At 36.4% G+C, this 25648-nt stretch overlaps 1 protein-coding gene across 1 annotated transcript in view; it reads right to left on the bottom strand.

The window, feature by feature from the left end:
• Positions 1-1734: 1734 nt before the first annotated feature.
• The window catches only part of GNAT3 (G protein subunit alpha transducin 3), a gene marked incomplete at both ends in the record, with an annotated part of 54463 nt that continues 30549 nt past the window's right edge, over positions 1735-25648 (bottom strand). The window contains 5 exons of the mRNA XM_082692718.1: positions 1735-1925; positions 4927-5080; positions 5293-5422; positions 15533-15661; positions 20469-20626. Of these exons, the coding sequence (XP_082548844.1) occupies positions 1735-1925; positions 4927-5080; positions 5293-5422; positions 15533-15661; positions 20469-20626 (762 nt within the window). The remainder of the gene's footprint in view (positions 1926-4926; positions 5081-5292; positions 5423-15532; positions 15662-20468; positions 20627-25648) is intronic.

The following is a 25648-nucleotide window of genomic DNA, read 5'->3' as shown; positions in this document are numbered from 1 at the left end:
TCGAACCATTTCTAACCCCACCATTTACACCAAAAAGAGAAACCTTAAGGGTAGGGCAAAGTCAAAATCCAAATAATAATAGTAATACTTCACAAACTATTTTACTTCTTTATGGAAAATTCTCTTCACACTGTTAGAGAAAAGCAGGTTAGAGTAGAATGGGAAAAAATGAAAAGGCAAAGCAAAAGTTGAAATGATAGTGTTTGTGATCTTAATTTAGTATCTCTTAGCATTGAATATCTCCTGCCAAAATGTTGGGGTTTTGTCATATAGATTATTGGTTCTTAGCCAGAAAATTTTATTCAATTCTTGAACTCAGTGTTTTGCCTTTTTTGGTCCTTGCTATCTTAGGCTCCTTAATGATTTATATTCTGCAAAAATTTCCAATTAATTTTTCTTACTATGACATTTTTATTGGATTGTATTTGTTGATAACTCCTTTGTGTTTTTTAAAGTAAAGCCAGAAAAGCTCCAGTCAAGGCTATTTATTGAATCGTGATCATTCCTAAGTGTTTAGAAAGGAAATGTTACACAAACAGAAAGAAGTGTCCCTGAGACAGAACTATTGAAATCCATCTGAGCTACAGATTGGCAAATTGCTTAATTTCTGTTTTCCTAATTTAGTTGGTAAAACACCAATTAGCTCTCTTTTCAGGGTAGTTCTAAGTCTCATGTACTGACCTACTATTCTAATCTATGTACCCCTTCTACCAGGATAGAGAGTGAACAATATTGAGACCTACTTGAAAAGGATAAATTGTTAAGTGGTACATATATTTTAAAAAAGAAAGGTCATCTTTTTTGTTTGCAAATGACATGATTTGGTTTGTAAAACACCAAATTAACTTTTAAAAAGTAGGCTTGCCCATTAGCATGCAGTCAGACATTTAGAATGGACCATACAGTACTAACATAGAAGCTCAATGTTTCTTTCCTACAAAATCTCCTAATTACTCTTAACTTCCTACTTCTTATTCACAAAACCAAAACGTACTAAATGCCAAGAAACTGAGTTATTTTTCTCTCTTGCAGTCTAAAGTAGTTGCCCCTCAACCATCAGTTGTAGTAATGTTCCATGTCACTGTGGAGCAAGATGTGGGACTGTTGTTTGCAGACGGTCCCATTTTTCCACTAGGCTGGTATAAAAAGGTAAATTGTTAAGATCTCCAATTCTAAGGGTAAATTCAGCACGAATGACTTTTTCTCTCAGAAAAATGTAGCAGGTAAAATTGCATGTGTTTCTTTTGCATATGGAATTTCCCATCAACAAGTACATGTTTAGTGAACATTTCATTAGCAACTTACTCATTAGGAGGAATTGACCAATAATGAATAGTCTTTATAGTACAGGCACAGTTACATATCAGTAAAAATGCCTCTCAAAATGTGGCCAATGAAATAATACAGAATACCTTGCATTTGTCATTGTTCTATGATTCGAAATGGATCGCAATACAGAAATTTTCTACCAAGCAAACTCACTGTCATTGATATGTACTGCTACATATTACAATCTGAAAACAATCTGAAAATGTACATTTTCAGATCCAAGGACATGAAAATCAGTGTCCCAGAGAAACTGAAACCTACCCAGATATAGCTAAGAATATGTAATTTTTTTGTATGAAAAGTTTTTGCTTTAGAACACTAAACTGTTAAAACTAAGCACATCACACAGCACCTTTCCTTTTGTATCTTGAAAAGTGTACATGAGTGGAAGAAAGAACAGATTGATTAGAAAAGCCCACAGTCTTTTAGATTCTCTTTGATTATTATATCTGTAACTGCATCAAACACGAACTTGACATTTTGGGTATCTGTAGCACAGGTCATGTGGGAATAAATTTCCTTATCTTCTTTCTTTAAATTCAGGTCTAGAAACTGGTTTTTGATGTAGTTCCCTGCATCTTCAAATGTATTTGGTCCTTATTAAAAAAAGAAAAGAAAGAAATGTTAATTGCATTTTAAAAGCAATAATATTAGAAATGTCATTAAGTTTTAGGATTTTACTTTGTGTGCTGCTGTTTGATATACTCAGTGTTAAAAAAGTCAAGAAAGCAAAGATCAGTTATCCAGGATTTATGCGATATTAAATTTGTGCTGGGAACTATGCTTGTCTCAGTGGGGGCCTTTACTTGATTAAAATACAATAAAAATACTAACATATATACATAAATGAGCAATGAAGTCTATATATATGACAAAGGCCGTGCATGTATCTGTGTACATGGGGGTGTGTGAGTTTTCATATGAACTAAAAGAATAGAAATTGTAGATGAGTGGAGCGAGGTGATGTTTGAGCTGGATCTTGAGGGGTAGCTAAAAGAGAGAAGGAAGTAGTTTGACTGAATGCCAAAAAGTGGGAGTGAGAATGGTCTGAGTCACTAGACTTGAGGGTCAGGTTCAAGATCAAATGTGCACCTTGGAGTGTTGAGTTGGATGGAAAGGACAGATTTTTGCAGAAGAATTACAGCAGATCAAGTAGAATGGATGGTATAGGTCAGATTATGGACTATGTTGCTGATCGAACAGAGGAGTTGAGATGGCATGTGTAGAACTAGAGAGAGCTGCTCCTGACTGATGCTTTAGTAGAGCTAGATGGAGAGTTCTGGGGAAGGGGTGGGGGAGGGGGACAGTTGGGAATGGTTACCATTGTCACCGGAATCACATGGATCAACTGAGAAAGGAAGAAATAAAATACAAATGCTAGAAACACAAGGCAGCTAAAAATGACTTGTGTTGATGGTTTTACAACAGAATATACTTTGAGGGAACCTAACATAGGAGAGGGAAGCAGCATGAAGATTTTCCATGGAGATAAGATTATTGTTCCTCACTTCATTGTAACTAGGAGAAAAATTCCACGAGGGACTGTCTTTAAAACCGTGTAGAGTGGCTAAAATCCAAAACATTAACAGAACACCAAATGCTGCCAAAGATGTGGAGCCACAGGAACTCCAAATGGTATAGCCACTTTGGAAGGCAGTTGGGCAGTTTCTTACAAAGCTAAACAGAGTCTTACCATACACTTTATAGCACAGTGTATACTATATTTATAGCAGCCTTATTCATAATTGTCAAAAATTGGAAGTAACTGAGATGTCTTTCGATAGATGAAAGAGGAAAAAAATGCTTTATGGAATGAAATACTATTCAATAGTAAATAGAAATGGACTATCAACCCATGAAAAGACATGAAGGAAATTTAAATGCATATAGCATTTTATAATGAAAAGAGTCTGTCAGAAAATGCCATATATTGTACGATTACAGCTCTATGACATTCTGGAAAGAGTACAACTATAGATGGAGTAAAATGATCAGAGGTTGCCACAATTTGGAGTGGAGGGGTAAAGCACTGATTTATAGTGGAACACAGTTGATTTTTATGGCAGTGAGGCTATATGTTACTGTAATGATGGGGACATGACATGAATTTGCAAAACACACAGAACTGCATGACACAGAGTGCCCCTAATAAACTATGGACTTTAGTTATAATGTATCAATAACTGTTAGTCAATTGTAACAAATACACCACCTCAATGCAAAATGTTAATGATAAGAGAAATGGGAAGCTGACTAGAGAGGGAATAGAACTCTCATTTTCCATTCATTTGTCCTGAAAACCAAAAACTGCTCTAAGAAATAAGCCTATTAGTTAAAAGAAAACATACAGAGCTTTACTGAGTCTATATGTAGTTTGTATTATTCAAAATGGAATCATGATTATATTTAATCACATGATAAATGTGTTAACATATAATTAATATTTACAAAGCTAGAAGGAAGATAGAAGCACTAGTTTTAGATTAGCATAAATAGCTACTATGACAGACTGCCATGCTTCTAGAAACATCTGGGCTACCCATAAAGCAAAGTAGTAGAATTAGCTTCTATTTGTGTTTTTTAAAATTTATTTTTATTTTTTTAGAAGATTTTATTTATTTGAGAGAGTGAGCATGCACATGAATGGGGGGAGGGGCAGCGGGAGAGGGAGAAGCAGGCTCCCCACTCAGCTGGGAGCTGATGTGGGGCTCCATCCAGGACCCGGAGATCATAACCTGTGCCAAAGGCAGACACTTAACCAAATGAGCCACCCAGGCATCCTATTTGTCATTTAAATCATAAGTATTTCCATCTTACACACAATTTCATTAACAGAGATGTAACTATATACAAAACAACAACAACAACAAACCTATCTCTGAAGAAAAAAAAAAAAAACTACTGACAGAACCTGATATTTATAGTCATTAATAGGATTAGCACTAAAATTCTAGGCCCTAGGAAAACTGGAAAATGAAAGCTGGAAAGAGAAAATGTCACTATTCTCAAAAATCATTGAGACCATCCCTCAGGAAACTTAATTCAGACTTTGAAAAACAACTGCATTTTAAAGTTTCATTAGGAAGTACATAAAAAAATGTCATTTTGGTGGGGGCATCTGGGTGGCACAGTCAGCTGGGTGTCTGACTCTTGGTTTCAGCTCAGGTCATGATCTCAGAGTCTTGAGACGAGGCCTCGCGTCAGGCTCCCCACTCAGTGCAGAGTTTGCTTAAGACTCCACCTCTCCAGCACTTGACTCTTTCTCTCTCTCTCTCTCGAATAAAATAAATCTTAAAAAAAAAATGCCAATTTGAAATATATTATTTATAATGTTTAAGTTAATATAGTTTGCAGTGTTTAATACATAGAGCAGCAGCGCTGGCCCACCTAATCTCCCATTTATTCCTTAGAGCTTTGCTTTAATGCCAACAGTGTTGAGAGGGTTTCCTATTTCACTGTAAGATTTCTTCCAGTTTGGATCATACACATGACTCAAGCAATTATCATAAGCCTCAACTTGATAAATGTTACCTGTCAAGATGAAGATAGGAAAATATAGGTGTATATAAGAATTTATATGGAATTAAAGTATCTTACCAGTGTATTCTGGAAAGCAGACACTAAGATGCACTTTGGTTACTTTTTCTTGAAAGAGATCTTTTTTATTGAGAAACAGGACAATGGAGGTGGTTGCAAAGTACTTGTGATTACAGATACTGTTGAACAGGTGAAGGCTTTCATGCATTCTGTTCTATTAGGTATAAAGGTGAGAATGTGTAGCATTATTATTTGCAAAATATTAACATCGAGCATTAAAAAGCAAGACTTGAGAAGTAACATCTATGTTTGGAAGATCTTCCCCTAGCTGGGGAATATGGTAGTAACATTGAGAAGCACATATGCTTGGGGTTTGTTTGTTTGTTTGTTTGTTTTACCCTGACTGTATTTTCCTTTGAGACTCACCACTTCCCCGTCTTCCACTAGGACCATGTCGTAGGCACTGAGAGCAGCACAAAATATAATACATGTAACGCCTTCAAAGCAGTGAATCCATTTCTTTCTCTCAGATCTCTGTCCTCCTACATCAAACATTCTTTAAAAAAAATGAAAATAGGATAACAAGTCTTAGACATACCCACCAAAAGTCACATTAATGTTAACTTTTAGAACTATAAATGAACACTCTTAAATCTTCAAAAGATAATCTTTTGATTTTTATTGATTATAAAATATTTTCTTTGGCCAATTTACAGCTCAAGGACTACAGAAAAAGAGTTTGTCTTTTTTTTTTTTCTTTTCTTTTTTTTCTTTTTTTGGTATTCATGCAAGTTAGAGAAAATCACATACTGACTTTGAGGGACTGGGCAATTTTTAGCGATTGGTATTTTTAGTAAGAAATTTACTAGACTCAAGAGATTTTTGGCCCAAGTCTATGCATAGTGTGGATGTGTTGTGTCACTATGTTGTACACCTAAAGCTAATAGAACACTGGATATTAACTGTACCAGAACTAAAATTTAAAAAAAGTCTATGCATAGTCTTAAATGAACAGAACCTACAAAAAGATTGGAAGCTAACAGAGTTCTGATACTCTGATTCTTGCTTCTTCTCTTAGTTCTTCCTACATTCATTCATTCATTCATTCAATTACATTTTCATTTTCTGTGTGGGGCACTGTGTTAGGCCTACCAACAGAAAGATGAAAAGATATGGTCACTACCTTCAAAGAGCCTGCTGTCTTGGAGAGAGAAATACAATATGTTATAGGATTATATGATAAATAATCTTTTATCTTAATAGATTATATTTATTTGAGAGAAAGAGAGAAAGTGAGGGGAGGGGCAGAGGGAGAGGGAATCTCAAGCAGACTCCTTGCCAAGCATAGAGCCCAACAGGGGTTTAATCCCATGACCCTGAGTTCATGACCCCAGCTGAAATCATCTGTTGGACACTTCACTGACTGGCCCACCCAGATGTTTGGTACTATATAATAAATAGAGTAATCCACAAGGTAAAATGTGAGCTCAGAGGAAAACCCAAGTCAGCCTGAGTCATCTTAGAACTGAATCAGAAGAGGTGTTTGAAAATGTGTTAGTATTTTGGTAAAAGTGTTAGTATTTTGGTTAAAGTCACCCTCATGGACCTAGGAACTCAGTAAAGAAACTAGGAGTTATTCTTAACACCTTCCTTTCCCTTAACCTCCACATAATACCCATGCAAAATGCAGTTCCCAATTCATGCACTTCTCTCTAAGCCCCTTCTCTTGTACAAGCCACCGACATTTCTCAGCACAGCCATGGCCAGAGTTCTGTGACTTTCCTTGGGCTTGTCAGCCATCAAACCACACACAGGCTGGTCTGATGACCCTTGAGGCTCTGGCAATTTTGGTTCCTGCTTACTTTTCCCACCTTAGTTCATACTACTTTCCTCTTTCATATAATCTGATCATAAGGCTACTCTTCAAGCTCTTAATCCTAACTTTTTGCAGCTTCAGGACTTTGGCACAACCCATCTCCTTCCCAGGTGACACGACTCCTTTATTCATGACGTGACCCTGCCTCATTCTCACCTCACAGGTCTTACAGTCAGCGTCTGTCACAGTGTTCACAAGGAAGGTGCCTTGAACTGATGTGAATTGTGTCTCTCCCCATCTCCATTTACTTTCTCTCACATCACTTTCTTTCTGAGAAAGGATTGCGTTATACGATGGTGTTAATAGGACGGGGTCGGGGTGGGGGGGCTAGTTATCAAGTGCATGTGCCAGTCATCAAGAAATGAAGAACATGGCATGTCTGGGGTAAGCACATAATGTATATTTTTGGGAACGTGAAAACTTAAGTAAAACCATTGCGATAAATGGCTTAATTATTCATTTATTCAAAGAATATTTATTGATCATGCCAAGCATTAGAGATTCAACCTCAAGAAGCTTCTAGTCTACGTGGTGGCAGTGTTGGTGGTGGGGCTTGTTGTGTGGTGTTTGTGAACAGACTTAGGATAGAGACATGCAAGGAGTGTAAGGATAGGTCATAATTTGAACTAAACTAACTGGAAACTGCTAATTAAAAGCTTAAGGTGTTGAGGGACTAAGCCAAGTGAATGTCTAGGAAAACGTTTCAGGGAGAGACAGCAGAAGAAACAGCAAGAGCAAAGGATTTGAGCAGGTGGGAGCAAACCTGGCATATTAGCCCTGAAATAGATTAACTAAGTCTTTTGTATTACACGAGAAGATGACATTTATATAGCCATCAGTGGGGGAATTATGGGAGATTTGGGGGCAGAGAATTAACATTGTTTGTTTGCTTGTTGTTATGTTAGGTCACTTTGATCTGAGTCCAGAAGATAGATTTGATAAGAGACTAGAAGCAGAAAAAGAAATTATGGGGCTTTCATAATAGTTTAACCACAACATGTTAATTACCGAGAAACATCCAGACTGTACAGAGATTTCAAAGGCATTAACTGTACCTGGGATAATAAATTCCAATTAGTTGACTTGGTGAAGATAATCAAAAGTAGAATACATCATAGAGTCCATTCAACTACTTTCCACTTGATGTGTGAACCAGGTAGAGAACAGACATATAGAAGTGAATTCCTCAATTTGTATGTGTATACACACACACACACACACACACAAATGCACCCCGATGCAAAATTGAAAAAGGAGATGCTAACAATACTCAAGATAATGTTGAAGAGTTCAGTAGTTAGGTGCTTTGGAAATTTAAATCCAGTATCAACAAACACTATTATAGGTACTGCTAATGCCAAATCCTTTGCAGTTTCAGACTTGTAATATAAATGGAGAAGAAAACAGAATTTTGAATTTAAGGTTATATTATTATATAAACCATTTAATTTTTGAAAATGAGTTAAGACTCTTATGGAAACAAAGATAATTAATATGCAGTCAGGCCTTTAAATTTTAGTCAAATATTTTGTTGATCTATAAAAGTAATCTTAGTATTTTAGTATTTTTAGTATTTTTTTCAGACTTTGAAAAATCATTTTATCTATAGCTTAGTTGAAATTATAAAATGTAATCCAAATGGAAATAGTTTAGATTATGACTTTTAACTCCATGAGTTCCCACCAATTATAATGTCTTAATCTTAATTTAACACACCGAGTGAGAGTTTATTTGCCAAGCATGTGAGTAAGCTACAACAATTGACTCAAATTTTAAACTATAAACTCATAAGGCAAGACAATTGTGATTTTTATTTTTAATAAAGCCACTTGCCCAAGGTGTATTAATTCAAGTAATAATTGTGGAGGCTGTTATGCACCAAGCGGCATGATAGGTGCTGTGGGTATAATCATGAAGCTTTGTTATGAGCTCATCAAGTGTAACTTCATTTACTTGGGCCAGAGGTCCTCAGTTAATACCTAGTGTCCACAGTTAGCTTGAAAACTCTTAAACTCTCATCAGTGGGCTGGAATTACCTTTGCTGTAGAGTCTGTCCTTCTTCTAGTTCAGACAGTAGTTCTATGTGTTGTCAAACTGGGCAAAAATGTAAAACTCCCCTTCCCAGGTATTTTGTTCCATGATTTTAATGGTGATAGTATAGACTGTCAGAATTCTAGGTGTTGTGTATATTCCCCATTTGGTCATAGACAGATACATGATGGATCATTTGTTGGCAAAGGAATGTGATACTGTGATCAAACAAAGATATATTAACTTGTGGATTTTGGTGTGTTGAAGATTGAATATGCATCCTTAGGTTTAAACTCCTGGTAAGCTTTTGAACTAAAACCACCCATTGTATCTCCACCCACTAGATTTGATCATGTATCTCCTTAATTCTTGTTTCCTCTTTCATCCTAGTCCTCTCTTCAAGGTCTGCTTCCATCGTGGGCATCCCACAATGGAGAACTAACTAATCACAAATGAGGACACAAGTTGCTGGATGAATAGAATGAGTGCTAAGAGAACTCAAAATTCAATTTCCACAGTAGAAATGCTATTGCTATAGGAACCAAACTCCAGAACACCTTGGTTAAGTTTTCTCCACCAGATAGATAGGACTTGGGCTTGTCTAACTAGCTTTTCTTTTTGAGCCTCTTTTCCTCTGCTCTTATGGCTTACTAAGTAAGCTATCTCCATCCATCTGATGATTTCTCTTTTTAATTACTTTTATATTTTCAATTAGATTATATTCAAAATTTATAAATCTGAAGATGTTCTATTAGTAGAATATTCCTTTCTCATATTCCTGGCACAGTGATCAAATATTTTATCTCAAAGAAGATAACCTTATTGTGCTCATGTCAATAGTGTTAAATCAGAAAAAAAAAAATTGCAGGGAGTCCCTTGCAATGAAAACAATAATAATTATCAAGATATGGGTATTACCAATTTATGAACTCTGAGGGGAATTTAAACTCACCAGGAAAAGGGAAGAACAGAAACTTCATGTGGTTTCCATGTTTTTCTTTTCTACAATGTAATCTCAAATGGCTTTCCCAAGAAAGAGAATGTTTGGAAAATCTTTGAGATGAAATTCAGAGCAAGCCTAGCAATCTCGCTGGCTCTCTCCTGGCTTTCTCTGATCATTCAGCTTCTTCACAGCCTACTGTTGACATTAACATCCTTGCGTAAGGGTATCTATTCTCCTCTTCAGGTAAATATATACATTAAGTGAGGGGCATAATGTGTAATATAACCCTTAGCCCACTGTTCTTTTAATTTATCATGCAGCCTTCAGTAAACATGTTTCAATAGGCATAGCTTTCTCCTGAGGAAGGAAAGACAAAGATTTGTTCTCTGAGGGTCTTGTCATATTGATAAAATGGCTTTTCAAAGTCTTAGATAGCATGTTAGTTAGCTTCTCATTTTATGACTCACTTAATAAACAGTGATGTGTATCTATGTGCATGTGCTCAGGTTGAAGTTAGAGACAAAGGGCCAAGGAGCATAGAATATTGCTCTAATGCCATTTGCCATAACAGAATTGAAATGTCCATTAGCAAATCAGACCAACACCTTATTGTGTAAGTTCTGCTCTTATACTCAGTCTACTGGATATTATGTTAGCTCTAAGAAGTTACGTGTTGTTTTGCTGCTATTGTAGTAATTTCTTTTCACACATCCCTCTTCACTTTGACCTCTTCCTCTAAATTTTAATTTTGGGTTTATTTTAGAGGTATAAAGCATTAAAACCTAGAAACATTTTAGAGATTTCCGAAGTAGAAGTCTTTTCTAACATATTTCATTGAATCGATGTTCTCTGATCTAAAAAATATATGTAAGAATGTATATGAATAAACATGAATATGAATACATGTATATTCCATCATGACCAATTTGTGAAAAACAAATGGAGAAATCAGAGAAAAACATGCTTTTTCACTAACTGACATTTGGATTGGTCAGATCTACAGGGACAATTAATCAAGTAAACATATGCGTGATATAGATTGAATACCCTTGATTCCTTGAGTAGTAAAAGTAACCAGAGCATTAATGATATTGAATGAAATGTGCAATTCTCGTTTGGGTGAAGAAGTTTTATTTTACTTATTTGTTTGGTTATACATATTTCCTTATTAAGTCTGATAGTTCAGTTAGAATTGTTTAAAAAAAAAAAACTTTTTAAATGCCCAAGTTGTACTATACAGCTAAAAATCCACAGGCAAGGCTTTCAAGTGACAGCTGAACATTGATTATTTGTTAAACTATCCATGGCATTAATAGAGGGCAAGGTATCAGAGTTTTATGGCTTTATAGTCAGCATTTGAGTTGTGTAGTCTATTTTAAACAATTGGGAAAGTTGTTGAGTTCTATGGTTTTATGTCAAACAGTCTAGCACTTGGGTAGACAATCAGACTTACTCCTAAGCTGACTTATACACCCACAATAAAGGAAACCAATGCACATGATCAATTTAGAATTCAAGAAAATTATAATTCATGTTATATCATAGATCTACTCGAACATTGTTGGAAATAGTTATGTTGAACTTACAAAACCTAAAGCTTCACATTATAATAGTTGCTGACTTCTCTTCTTTGACTTCCTCATAGCTTTATGTCTTTATAATTCTCTTGTGTAATTGTGGAACAATTAGGAAGTGACTTTTCTATAATTGTTTGATAAAGCCTTATAAATCTTTAAGTTCTTTGTCCTAAGGAATTATTTTATGACAAATAAAAGAGCTCACACTTGTATTTTCCATTTACTAGTACTTTAACATGTATGAAGATAATTTCTTTTATGTTTGGCAGTTGGAGTTCTGGTTTGATAAGAACACTAAGGTAATTTCCATTAAATTAGGTGATACAGGAAGATGATATAGTATATTGGCAGAGAGAATTTTTTATTTTGATGTTCCTATTTAAAATTCTAGAGTTCTCTAATTTAATATGCAAATTAAATCTTTAGTTTTAAATAATCATAGGATGATGTATGCTATGTGAATACAAATCAATGCTAATGCAATATATTTTAATATCTTAGGCACTTACTGAAATGAAGTAGGAAGGTATCTTATTTTTGTACTTTCTATTTTGAAATACTACCAAATTTTATACTACAAAATTCTGTGCACTTATAGATAATCCTATTCAGCCCTTCAAAAAAAAAGTGATTTAACTGTAGGAATTTATTAAGGGATTAATATATCTCAGTTGCTGTGACTAAACTTAAAAATGTAAGTAAGTGGTTTTAAATAGTTCCTTAAGAAAGAAGAGTTGCCTTTTTTATATTTTGTAGCAAAATTTAAATATTTTCCAAATTCCATTGTTTAAATATTTGTGTTTAGAGGAAATCTCTGCATTTGAGTGAGTAATTAATATTCTCCATTCCTTATAGAAGATGCCTTTTAAATAACAAATCCTTTTGAGCAGGAGGAAAAACAATACCTATTCAAACAAAAGAGCTAAAAACCTATCTTGGTTTTTTTTTTAAAGATTTTATTCATTTATATGAGAGAGAGAGCACAAGTAGAATATGGGGCAAAGGGAGGGGCAGGTTCCCCACTGAGCAGGGAGCCTGATGTGGGGCTAGATCCTGAGATCCAGGATCATGACCTGAGCCAAAGGCAGATGCTTAACCAACTCAGCCACCCAGGTGCCCCAAGAGTTAAAAACCTGTCTTAAGAATGGCAAAGAGGGGCGCCTGGGTGGCTCAGTGGGTTAGGCCACTGCCTTCGGCTCAGGTCATGATCTCAGGGTCCTGGGATCGAGTCCCGCATCGGCTCTCTGCTCAGCAGAGAGCCTGCTTCCCTCTCTTTCTCTCTGCCTGCCTCTCCATCTACTTGTGATTTCTCTCTGTCAAATAAATAAATAAAATCTTTAAAAAAAAATAAATAAAAGAATGGCAAAGAGGTCACCATTGGGTAGCATAGAAAATGTTATGGCAAAAGAAGTCCTAACTTGACTTTACAATCCAGTTCCCAAACACCTTCTATTTCAGCCTTGATGCTGTCAATAGAGAATTAGAAGACCTTTCCTATTCCTTCGTAAGGGCCAGTGGGATATGAAAGTAGCATAGGCAATCCCCTGCCTATAGGACTCAGTGCCTCACAAACCACAGAAGGACAGAAAAATGATGATGGACCAATGGGGGTTTAGAAGTATAATCTGATGAGATGTATTATGAGGATACATATCTTTAAAATAAGGTTTTATTTTTTTTAAAAAAACTAATGCAAATGCAGTTATGCTCAGAATATAATTTTTTAAATTTTATTAATATTATTTGGTACTGAGAGAAATAGATGTTCCAGAAAATGAACGTGACTATCTGAGGTTTGGGATGCTCACTGGCAGTCATCATGTCCCTTGGTTTCAGAAGCACAGATATCCGAAGGTACCAGAGCCTGCCAACTCCTAGACAGCTACCCAACAGGCTGTTTTATTCCCTGTTCCCTCTTCTCTCTCAAGGGAATTACGAAGGACCAAAAACATTGGAAGGAACACTTATTCTACGGAAGAAAGAATGGTTTCTGCCAGTTTACCTCGTGGCCCACAGAGATACTCAGTGTAAGAAGTGTGGTCTTGGAAGTTAGAAAGATGTGTTCTAACCTACATAGTGCCTCTATGTATGATCTTGGGGAAATCTTTCACCTCATTTGAGCCTCCATTTTGGGGCTCTTTGTCTAACATAGGAGCAGCAATGCTCGGTTCAAAGAATGTGTACAACTAGGGCCCATACAGTGATTGGCCTAGCACGTTTATTCATCTGGCAAAAATCAACTGTAAGCCTACTCTGTGCTAGCCACCATGATAATCACAGGAGATGGTACTGTAGAGACATGGCTCCTACCCTCCGGGAGCTCGGAGCATTTAAGACAGAAACAGAAACAAACAAAGAAGTCAATTTCATACATTAGTAAGGGTTTTGTTTTTGTTTTTGGAGCAAAATAGCATGATATTTCAATCTTGTAAAGGCACTGCCTCACGTTGGTATGGGAAGTGAGAGCTCTTTGTGTTTCTTCCCAGTATTACATTTAGTGACTTCTCATTGCTAGGTTGCAGTTAGCCATTGTTACAGTATTTTTATACCAAGGGGATCTTCAGGGACTGCATGTCAGGCCTTCCTTCTCCCCCTGTCCCAGAAAGCCAACTGATAGGCTTACCAGGACACTATTGTTTAGTAGTGACAAGTATACACAGGGATGGTAGACAGAATGATCAAGGTTCCATGAGGAGATGGCAACTCATTTTGGAACTTAATGATAAGGAGACAGTCTTTGCAGAGATCTAGTATCAGAGAGAGCAATTTAGGCAAAAAGAACAGCAAGTGCAAAGGCCCTAAGGTTTAGAACGTTCAAGGAAGAGATATATACAGCAGGTAATTTATGATAGTGACTATTTCTGAGAAGATACCAAATTGGTGTTGCATAGGCTGACTGGAGTTGTCAACTTCTAGGTATTCAGTACGTGATATTAATTTTCATAACTGGTCCATGATCCTGTTTAAACTCCAGAAAATTCTATTAGTTTGTGTAATGCTTTGACAGGCTTAGGAGGGGCAGAGGAGCTAAGCAATTGGACTTGGATTCCCATAGGAAAACCTTAGAAACTGGATAAAAAACCAGGAGTGTGGAGAAGGTTGTTGCCAAAGAGGAATTGCACTATGGCCATGACAGGACCGAAGACAAACTGCTTACATTTGCCAAGAGTATATGTTGATCCAAATCTTAGCAGTCCCTTTATCCTGGTTTGATCTTTGTCTCATCTGTCAGAAAATTAACTATTTGTGGACTTGAAATTCAGGTGTAAATTTTGAAGAGCTTTCTGTGATATTAACTTGAAAATACCCTGGCTATCTATGTAACATCAAGTCTAAGCAGATAATCTGATTCGGCAATGTTAATAAAAAAAAAAAATTTTTTTTTAAAGCTTTTATCCCACTGAAGTAAGTTTTGCTTCACAAATGGATGCAGATAATCCATGTCACTTTTGTTTCATTTTTCTACTTTAAAAAAAATTCCCCGTTTGCATACATGAATGAGTTTATTGCATTTTTAATTATTTTTTTCATTTTATTAAGTGGTACATCTGGAGCCTGGTTTTAATGTTTAATAGTCCATCTTATCCACAATCCACAGGGAGAGGTACTTAAGTCTCATGACATTTTATAATATTACAGTTTGGATTTCCATTTCTTGGTATAGTAAGTGAGTGGTTTTGCATTTCTAGAAAGGTCTTGGTAATGTGACAGCAATAAAATTAGTGGACTCATTTTCATACCCAAACCATACTTATAAAATAGGTCTTGTTACTTCAGTAAATAGCATCACATTCAAATAGTTCTCTCAGTTATTTGCATTTTTTAAATTAAGGATATGAATAAGAATATTTCAGGCAAATGGGAGATTGGAGGGCAAAGGACATCGTATCTGTGGCACCTGTTACTTAAATTTTATTAAAATATAATTTCTTTCTCTCCTTCTCTCTCTCTCTCTCTCATTTTCAAAGTAGGATATCAGTTTCAAGAGGAAAATGAAATCGAGCTCCCACCTAGTCAAGACAAGGCATTTTTCTTTGAGGAGGATATGGGGCTTAGGATGAGGGATAGGGTGTAAGGGCATAGGAAAGCAGTAAGAGAAAGTGGTACTGAGAGTGAACAAAGCTTGGGAAGAATACCCAAGCATTCTTCCTAAGCCCAAGCTCAGAAACAGGTTAGACCTTTCTCTGTGAAAAAATATTGACTACTTTTGTAGATGGTTAGAAAAGACATAGTGCATACCTGAAATGCAAATCTTTAAAGGAGAATTGAGTTTCAATGATTCCAGTTGTTTTGACTCGCGAATGTAGCACATCTTGCTCATTCGGGACATATTCAGGAGCTGTGATTCTGTCGACGTCATTAAGATAGCTAATAAAACAACAAAAATAGCATATATTTTTTAAATTTATGTTTGAAGAGACCAGGGTTCGGTACCAATAAAATTTTACTTCAGGGTCCATTAAAATTATGAAGCTCCAGGCTGGTGCTTTTAAAATTGTGCTCCTCAGAGCTTGGTGGCCGGATGTGGCAGGGCTAAGAGTGGCGCACAGCTGACCCATGGAGGTCTCTATAATTATAAAGTCTGCTAGACCAGTGCTGCCTTAGCCTGTGTTTTATGATGTATTAGTAACAGAACTGGCGGTGTATGGATATATTTCAGAGAGAAGTTCTATGTTCAGGTTTTGATCATCCTCCCCCAAAATGCTATCTTGTCACGCTAGGCACTAGATTATCTTAAAAATGCTATGGTTTGAATTTAGGTACTTTGAATTTTAAGACAGTAATTGGTTGCAATAGTGTTGTTCTCCACAGATTGTCTAGCTTAGGACTCTGGACTATTTGTTTTAAGTGCCATGATTATATACAGTTAGTGCAATTAAAAAAAAAACACATAAAACAAAATAAAACAAAAACAACTTTGACTTTCTTACTGGTTCACAGTGGAACTAACTCATGACATTGGTGACCCACCCAAGGGACAGAAGGCTGAACTTAGACATTGCATTCACTCCTTCTTCCACCTGTGTGTCAGTGGCCTTACTCTTTCCTAGAGGACATATTTAAAAATTCTGCCATTCCCAAGCCTAATACTGCCCTTCTTTGGGCCACAGAATCTAGGGGCGCTGAAAAGGAGGAACAGGTCTGAGTACACCCTGTGCTCTCTTAGAGTCTGTTAGATGAGAGGGGAGGAATTGCTCTTTGGCTCTGTTTTGAAACTAGATCACGTCTTTAAAAGCATTTAATTGCTTTCAAAACAGTTGACAACCACTATTCTAGACTTTCAATACCAGGGCTTTAGTAGCTTAGCAATATGGCTATTTCTGTGAATATGCTAAATAGAGACAGCCAAAGTCTGGTAAGGTTTTTATGACAAAACTGGCCATTCTATTAAACGAAGTTTACATATGCAGCTTAACAGGAAGGTCATGATGGGCAAACATCCATCCAGACAGAATTCGAGGGGTAGAATCCAGCTAAATATTACTTATTATTCAGAAGTTGAATTTTTCAGGGGCTCAGTTGAAGAGTTGGTATGCATTAGCACCTCACACAATGCCTTAAACAGCACAACATGTTATCATTTTTTAAAAAAGTAAATTCAACAGCAATATGGATAATTTATTCTCTGAGGATCTTTCTGCTTTTGAGCAGAAACAAATGGACTGAATGCCCCAAAGGGGTTTTGGCCAGATGACAAAAAGGCAATCACAGTTCAGAAACATATGTATGTGTGATGTGAAAATTTCTCACCATGCTTTATTCCAAAAAAGCTGAATTTTTCTTAAAAGCAAGAGACATATCAAGATACAGATATATCAGAAGAAAATACTGGAAGATTTTTCCAGTTTATCTCTTTTCTATTTTGTGAAGCCCCATCCTTTGTGAATTCCGTATTGACTAAGTCTGCACGTAAGGTAAAGTCTACTGTTAGTCGGTTCATGAAGGAACAACAACATCAAAAGCAAACATGTCAACATAGCAGTTAAATTCATTTTAATGATAGCTAAATGAATACTTTGGTAAAGACACATTTAATGTACTTTCATTTGCATGTACAAATGATTTCAAGCAAAGCAGAAGCATTAGCAGAGTGACAAATTCGCATTTAAGATGACTTGCTTTTAATAAATAAAAGATTTGAGTGGTCAGGCCTGTGGTCTAGAACTGAAACCGGAAGACCAACATACATATGGCTCAAATCACCTTAAAAAAAAAAATCTTTTTCTAATTATGCAAAAACAGTATTTTTTTTTTCTGGTAAAATCTTTGCTAAATCTTAACGCTGATAGAATTTAAATAGCACACTAGATGGCCTCAATCAGTAAACCATGAAGTATTAATAAGAATCTTTCCCTGTTTGTCACTGTCCTGCCTTCTTCCTTTCAGTTTGCTAGTGCTGATAGGGGCAGGTTGGTGGGGTGTTGTCAAGGACATGGCATTCCCTGCTCTGATTAGGACTCACCTCTTTGTGAGCTTAAACTTGAAGGGAGATAGGTTCTTTGTTTGTTTTAAATATTTATTTAATTGAGAGAGAGAAAGAGAGAGCAAGAGAGCAGTGCAGGCACACACGTGAGGGGGGGTAGGAGTAGGGTAAGGGATGGGGAGGGGCTGGGGGAGGGGGAGAGTCAGAGGGAGAGAGAGTCTTAAGCAGTCTTCTCGTGAGCACAGAGCCTGACGGACCTGGGCTGGTCTCCCCACCCTGAGATCTTGACCTGACTCTGAGATCCCGACCTGAGTCGAGACAGAGAATCAGAAGCTCAACCGACTGCACCACTCAGGCGCCCTGAAGGAGCTCTAGGTTTGAAAAAATAATATCCTATTTTGACTGAAAACAGAAAAAAATGGAAATGGGGGAAAGGGAAAGAGAGGGAAAAGAGAAAGAGAAAGAGAGGAAGGGAGATGGGAAGGAGGCCATTGCCCTGTACAGTACATGCAAAATAGAAATGGGTTTGGTACCTATCTGATAATATATTTACTTGTAAAATGTAAATATAAGGCAGTATTGGGGAAAAAAATGTTAATTTTTGGAAGAAATCAGTGGCCATTCAACTATTTTTCTTTGTGTTTTACATAATCTTTTAAGGACTTCTAAGGGCAGAAAATGTTAATATTTAAATTTGGAGGTTTTTTAATAAAAATTTTCTTAGACGTGGAGGTGGGAGTGAAGGTGGAGGGGTGGATCAGATTTCTTGTTCTACTGCTCTGTACATCAGTCAGGGTATTTAAAACCATTATAATATGGGCAACATTCACAAAGTTGGTACAAATGTGTAATTGTGTTTAACTTAACAGATAATTGCTTTTAATACGATTCTATAATGTGATAGTTTCACAGTAAATTATGCATTTTGTATGTCAGAAAAACTGAAACTAAAGGTTAGAAATACTAGAATATACTAGAAAAGGTCATTTCATCTGCCCATTTTAATAATAAAATGCATAAAGTTTTTGCGGTTAAAGAGCAAAGTGTTTGGTAAGCATAATGATAATATATAATCGCAAACACGTGTCTTAGACTATCTGAATGAAAAAATAATGCTTAATTGCTAATGAATATCCAAAATTAAATTTATTAAGTACAGCTATTGAAGTGGTTCAGGACATCACCCTCTCCCTGCCCCGGTGAACCCCAGAGGGTACCCCTTTGGCATGCAGATTATTTTGAGCTGAAGGTGCCATGAGATCTGCAAGCCTAAGAGAACTTTTGCCCCTCCCTCAACTACATAGAAGAATCTAAATTGAGAGTCTTTGCCCTTGATTTGGCAGAGATACATTTTATCTGAGTGACCCATCAGTATGGCAGGGCAAACATCTGATTCCCGAACATCTGCTCTTATCGCTCTGTGAAACACATTCCTTTCCTCTCAAGTCTCTGACCACTACGCCCTTCTCTTTAGTTCAGAATAACATATATATCTCATTTCGCCTGACTTTGAAATTTCCATGGTCATGTAGATTCCCTGTATGTATGCCTATTACATTTGATTTTCTCCTGTTTATCTGTTTCATGTCAAGATGATTCTTAGGCCAGCTAGAAGGATCTTGGAGGGGACAGGAATTTGTGGTTCCCAACAGGGTCTTGTGCTCACTTTGGCAGCACTTACACCAACACCCTTAATCTCTCCCTTCTTCCCTAGAATTTTGTTATGCAACATTTTAGGAAAATATTCCACCGTTCAGTTTCTTAATTGTGACTGCCCTAATCAATGATTTATATAGAAAAGCCAGGCTCTCTATACTACTGAGAATTCTGTTAGTATTAAAATGTGGCTAGGTACCTGGACATAGAAAACAGTTTTTTGAGTTTATGTAATCATATGATGATAGACATTCTCTCCTCCACCAAAGAGATAAGAGCAGGGCTTTCCTCCAAGGGCTTTGGACTTTATACTACTAACATATTCTATTGGGAGTTCATCAAAAGGACTTTATTTATACCTTTTTAGACATGGTATGCATGGACAGATATATAGAGTAAGTAAATTATATTTGTATATATGTGCACATATGCAGGCATATAGCCACAGCATAGCTTAAAATTTGCTTACTAAAGTAGAAATTTAAAATAATTTTGGTAATGAAATTATACATGTTGTCATAACCTCCAAATTTCCTTGTGGCTCGTAATTGCCAGCTGGGTGATACTAGCTGTGAAAATTGAATAATCTTTCTTGAGACTCAAACAAAATCCCACAGTACACAAATGTGTTGGAAATCATTATTTTCTTCTATAATTCTGTATGCTAATCATCGAACCAAAGGAGCCAAAGAATGTGTCATTAATAAATTTATTTTAGAAGATGATTTCAGTATTAGGACCAGAAAAGAAATGAATAGCCAGAAACCTTAGTATGCATGTCCTCGGACTGTGTTGATGTTGAGCACAGTGCACAGTGATTAATTCTTTCATTTGAGAGAAAATGTTTGCAAAACAGGGGTCTCGGGCAAATAGTTTCAAAATCAGTTATTTTAAACGCTCCTTTGCTTAGATTTTTAAGTCTCATGATGTCACTTTGATCTTTATTTCTCTTCAATTACTCTTTCAGTCTAAAAAATATAAAGCTCTTTGCATTCCTCAATGGTGATTACAAACACAGAGTTTATAATCTTTGACATTGAGAATTCTTAGCATAAAATGTTTCAACTGTAATTGCTGTCAATCCCATTCACTTACTAAGCTGCTGAGTCATTGAGGTGATACTCAGATGCCCTTTCAAAGCAGGCCTGAACTCCGGGGTCCCTCCAGAGTCGCTTTATTACCTCAGCCAGTTCAGGTGTCATGCCGCCATCTTGCAGAGTGTTGGCCATCGCACAGAGTTGTTGCTGGTCTTCCTAGAGCAATGTTTTTGTGACAGTGATAAAAATGTATTATTATTTGGAATCACATACCTTTTTTTTTTTTAAATAGAGCATTTCAGTTTTATTATTTTTATCTTATTCTTTTAGGTAATAATTTTGTTGACCATTTATTGAATGTATCTTAAGGTCAGTTTCCTTCTAATGGCTGGGTGAAAGAGTTGTCCATTGCAGAAACTATGTAACATTATATGGTAAAATGAGGATATTTTGGTATATATCATTAACTTCTGAATATGATGTTAAAGGGATTAATAATACTTCAAATCCATTGAGATCTCAATCAAAATGCAAGGAGAAAATGCAGTGTCTTTTACAAATGAATCCAAAAGTAGGAGGTTAAGTTGTCAAACCAAGAAAGACAATGAGCATCAGAAGAAGAGTCCAGCTCAAACTATTTTGTGCAGTGTCAGGTGGCTCCCAGTGAAGAACGGCCAATGAGAACTTGCTGCTTTTCTGATACAATTCAATTTATTATTTTAAAGAAGTAATAATGGTTATTTCACCATCTTACTAAAAATCTGTTCTTTGCATTAAAAATGGAAAGGTGGTCTCATTGTCAAAGAGAGGCTCTGTTAAGACTACAGATCTTATTACATCTGTCTTCACATTCAGATTTTATTGCTAACCCAAATTGATCAATGACTATTAAGCCAAAAATTATAAATGGCTCAAATCTAAGCATTTTCATATACTGGCACAGTACATTTTTAAGTCCTTCTTCCCGACAAATTGGTTGTGAGAGAGGGCTGCAAATCCAGCAAAGAATGACCCAGCCAGCTTAGCTGGGATTATCCCATTTGCCCCCTCTCACTGTTAGGGTGCCATTTAGGATAAAGGATGCAATGAAACAGCTGCTTGAACTAGGTTGTCCCTGTTAGCATACCTTTACAGACCAGCTAATTTCTAATATACACTTTATATTAAAATTTTTTTTTCCAATTTCAGTTTATACTTTATTTGAATAGATACTATGAAAACATTCTCATCTTGAACATGTGTCGAAGTATTCTTCTACCACCACTTCAGTCCTAGTACTTCCCCGAAAGGGCCAGTCATCCTATCAGCTTGGTTTTTGTCTTTTAGGACCTTTTATTTTTTAGCTTACTACTTGCATAGGTAAAGTCAATGGTGAGGGTTTTCAAAATAGGCTGTGGCTTACAAGCATATGGGGCACTTTTTAAAAAAATATTGACACCAGGACCTCAACCGAAACAAAATGAGGCAGAACCTCTGGGGTTCAGATTCTGCAAAGGTATTTTTGAAAATCTTCCGGTGACTCAAATGTGAAGCCTGAGCTGAGAATCTTGGCAATACAGAGTTTCTTTAACCATAAGTAATATCTTACTGGACATACTGTATGTTAATTCATAAAGTTCTTCTATAGTTATTAAAGGATTGACATGGTAATTTAAAGAATCAAAATTCATGTATTTTAAGAAATTGGGCTCCCCAATCACATTTGAATTTTTAAAGTATATAATACCCAAATTAACCAGTATTACAAAAAGTTGTCTTCTATATAAACAGCCAAATGATAGAAAACTGACTCCTACTGATAATCTTACTCATGTTTTAAAAGCTCCAGTAATTTCCCATCACACTCAAAACCCAAAATCCCATGCCATGGCTCACAAGGTTCTACATGTTTTAACCCATGTATTCCTTTTCAGCTTTCTTTCTCAGTCTCTGTCTCTCAGTCTCTCCCTCTCCATCTCCCCCCCCCCCCCCCAATTTGTCTCTTCTTTCCTCAAGGTGCATTAGACTTCTTGCTGTTCCTTCAAGTCACAAAACCCCCATTTGAGAACATTCGAATGGCTGTTCCTCCATGTCTTCCCTGTGGCCCATTTCCAACATCATTAGGTTTCTCCCAAAATATCACTCACTCAAGAATTCCTTCCAGGGCCACCCTTACTTCCATTTTTTCCTTACTCTCTAGCCCCCTGCCTTCCTTGATTTTTCTTCATGACACTTACTACTACCTATGTAGTGCATATGTCTTTTTTTTGTATCTTTTAAATTCGATTATAAGCACATGAAGGCAGTGATTTTTTTTTCTGTTTATTTTTACATCCTTAAGACTGAGAGCAGAACCTAACACATTGTATGTCTCAGAAATATTGTAGAACAAATGAGTCAACAAAGTGAACACACTGATTAGATCAGACCTCAGTTTCTAAAGAAACTTAAAAGGTTCTCCAGTAACTTCTCACATTTTTCAAATAGCTCCAAAGAAGTTTGAATGGCACTGTGAAGAGATTTTAGTTCCTTGTGATATATTTAGGAAAGCTTGGGAATTATGGTGGCTCTGGAATAGTTCATGCTCTCAAGGTTGTGTAGATCTGGAACAGTGTTGTATAGAAAGCAAAATACATGTTCTCCTACAAGTTACCCAGGCTTTCCTCATCAATATTAGGTGGTGGTGATCCTAGAACCCTGTGGAACTCATTTTAAACCTTTAAGTCATATTTCCAAAAATTGCAGAAACAATACATCAAGGAAGGAAAAGGATATCACAACCTTGTAATCTTGGGAAATATCAGGTTAAGAAATGCGCGGTTTTGTTACTACAGGACTTTCTCAGGGCCTTTGAGCCCTGCAATTTGCCAATTTCCAAGAAGTTGTTATAATATATGCTTTCAAACTTACTTGATCACAGACCTTTTATCCTAGAACATCTTGTGAAATCAGTGTTCATTGGTTCATATTATAGGGTTCACTTTGTAGAACACTGTCTCAAGGATGGTCACAACAACACTCAAATCATGTGATAAAGTGTTAAAACTTTCAACATTTTTTAAAGTTGGTAGTGGATGTTTTAGATGCTCTAAGATAGAATAATATCCAGAGAGGATAAGTCGAAATTTACTAAATGCCTATATTATGTCCGCCTCTAGTTTCTTTAACTTTCCCCTTTACAAGTTTTGTACTTATGAAAGTAGTCTGTCAAGTATTAAACCAAAACAAGAACATGTTCTGTTAGCTTCATTCTTCTTTCAGCTATAAGTTTGCTTTCTCTCTCTCCTACTCCTCAGCTATAGTTGCTAAAAATGTCTTTATACTCTGTTCCCATGTTTTCTTCTCATTTCTCAACATACTTTATTGGATTCTGCATCCACAACTCTTCTAAAACCCATCTCATGATACCCCAGTGATCTCTGTATTATTAAATCCAGTAGACTTTAAATATACTTCTTTCCTGACCTCTTACGACTTTTCATCTTAGATAACTTCCCTCTGGAACCCTTGCATTGAATTCTGTGATTCGATAAAAACTTGGTTTTCCTCTTACTTTCCCATCATCTCCTCCAAACGTCCCTGTTCCTCCCAAATGACCAGAAAATGTTACTTTCTTTTGTGAAGCTTTTATTTATTTATTTGAGAGTGAGCAAGAGAGAAAAGGAGCAGGGGAAGGGGAGAGGGAGAGGCAGGTTCCCCACTGAGCAGAGAGCCTGAAGGGGACTTGATGCCCGTGACTGAGCCACCCAGGTGTCCCGAAAATGTTACTTTTTCAGCACAGGCGCCTAACTTGCCACTCTCCTTCATACCTGTATCTTCTCTTTGTAAATATTTGACCTCCTTGTTCCCATCCATATCCTAATACACATTATACACCATAGTGTAATGCCAATACTACTGAGATTTCGATCTCTTATCAAATTATCTCGTTTGGACTTGAAATGTACATTTTCAACCACTTATACATGTGGACATGTTACAGAGCTTACAGACGCATTTCTTAAATGTACTAGTTGTGCCCCCCCACTCCCCACTGACAGACTTTCTTTTTCAGTAATTCTTTTCATAAATGAGAATTTGGCTCTCCATCCAGCAGTGCTGCACTTTTGAAATAGCTGATGCTTTGTAATTACTTGTTCAGTGACAGATTTCCTTCTCTTGAGGGAAGATACTTCTCCTGTTTCATTCATTGCTGATTCCTCAGTACATCCCATGTCAAGTGTCTGCCATATAAATCATAGTTTAATGAAATACAGTTTTTTCAGGGGCACCTGGTGGCTCAGTGGGTTAAGCATCTGCCTTCAGGTCAGGTCATGATCCTGGAGTCCCAGGATCCAGCGCTGTGTTAAGCTTCTGGTCAGTGGGGAGTCTGCTTCTCCCTCTGCCCCTTACCTCCCTGGTATTCTCCCTCTCTTTATCTCTCTCATTCTGTCTCTCTCTCAAATAAATCAAATCTTAAAAAAATATATAATTTTTTCAAATGATGTTTGATGTGTAGACTTTAATATATAAATTTTAATGAGCTTACACTTAGAGTGATTACTGGAAAATAAATACTCAGTATTTACTAGGATCTTAAAGTATTTTGTTTTTAAGTGGATTTCCTATATTTCTGTTTGCTTCTGTAATAGTCCTTGAACCTCAGTGAAAAAAGCGCTAACGTTTTGTGGATAAAGAGACCCAAATGTAGAGAGATTAAGTAATTCGTCCAAATTTACAGAACCAGTAACCAATAAAGCTTATGGACATTCTCCTTTAGGACTGTAATATAAAGATACATAAATTGTATAAATAGCTAAATTGAAAGCTGTAGAATAGAACTCTGAAAGCCACACACTACACATAGATGTTTAGCAGGGTTATAGTTCAAGCCAGGGTTAAGAGTGTATTAATCTTAAAATCAAATACTAAAGAAGGTCACTGAAACTACTATAGTTTACAACAACTGGAATCAAAATTGGGGGGTATGTAGTACCTGACAGCTGATGTTCGACCCTTGAGGGTATATGTCCTTCTGAGAAGTTGTATCAGTCTTTCAGTGCTGCATAAATTGCTCTGTTTTTCCCATTTAACGTACAGTTTCATAAATTGCATTTACTTAAAGTTTCATTCAGCATAGTGGCAGCAATCTACAGAGTCTGTATTATTACCACTCTGCCTGCGTGCCAGATCATTAAGATGTTAACCAGTGGAGGATTAGCGAACATTTTGGATTGTTAATATTTTTACGAACGTCCTTGCATCAGGAGAAGCACTCTA

The sequence above is a fragment of the Mustela nivalis genome (assembly GCF_964662115.1).
Source record: "Mustela nivalis genome assembly, chromosome: 12".
Lineage (NCBI taxonomy): Eukaryota > Metazoa > Chordata > Mammalia > Carnivora > Mustelidae > Mustela > Mustela nivalis.
The sequence above is the reverse complement of the archived record's forward strand: the minus strand, read 5'-3'. Positions and strand labels throughout refer to the sequence as shown.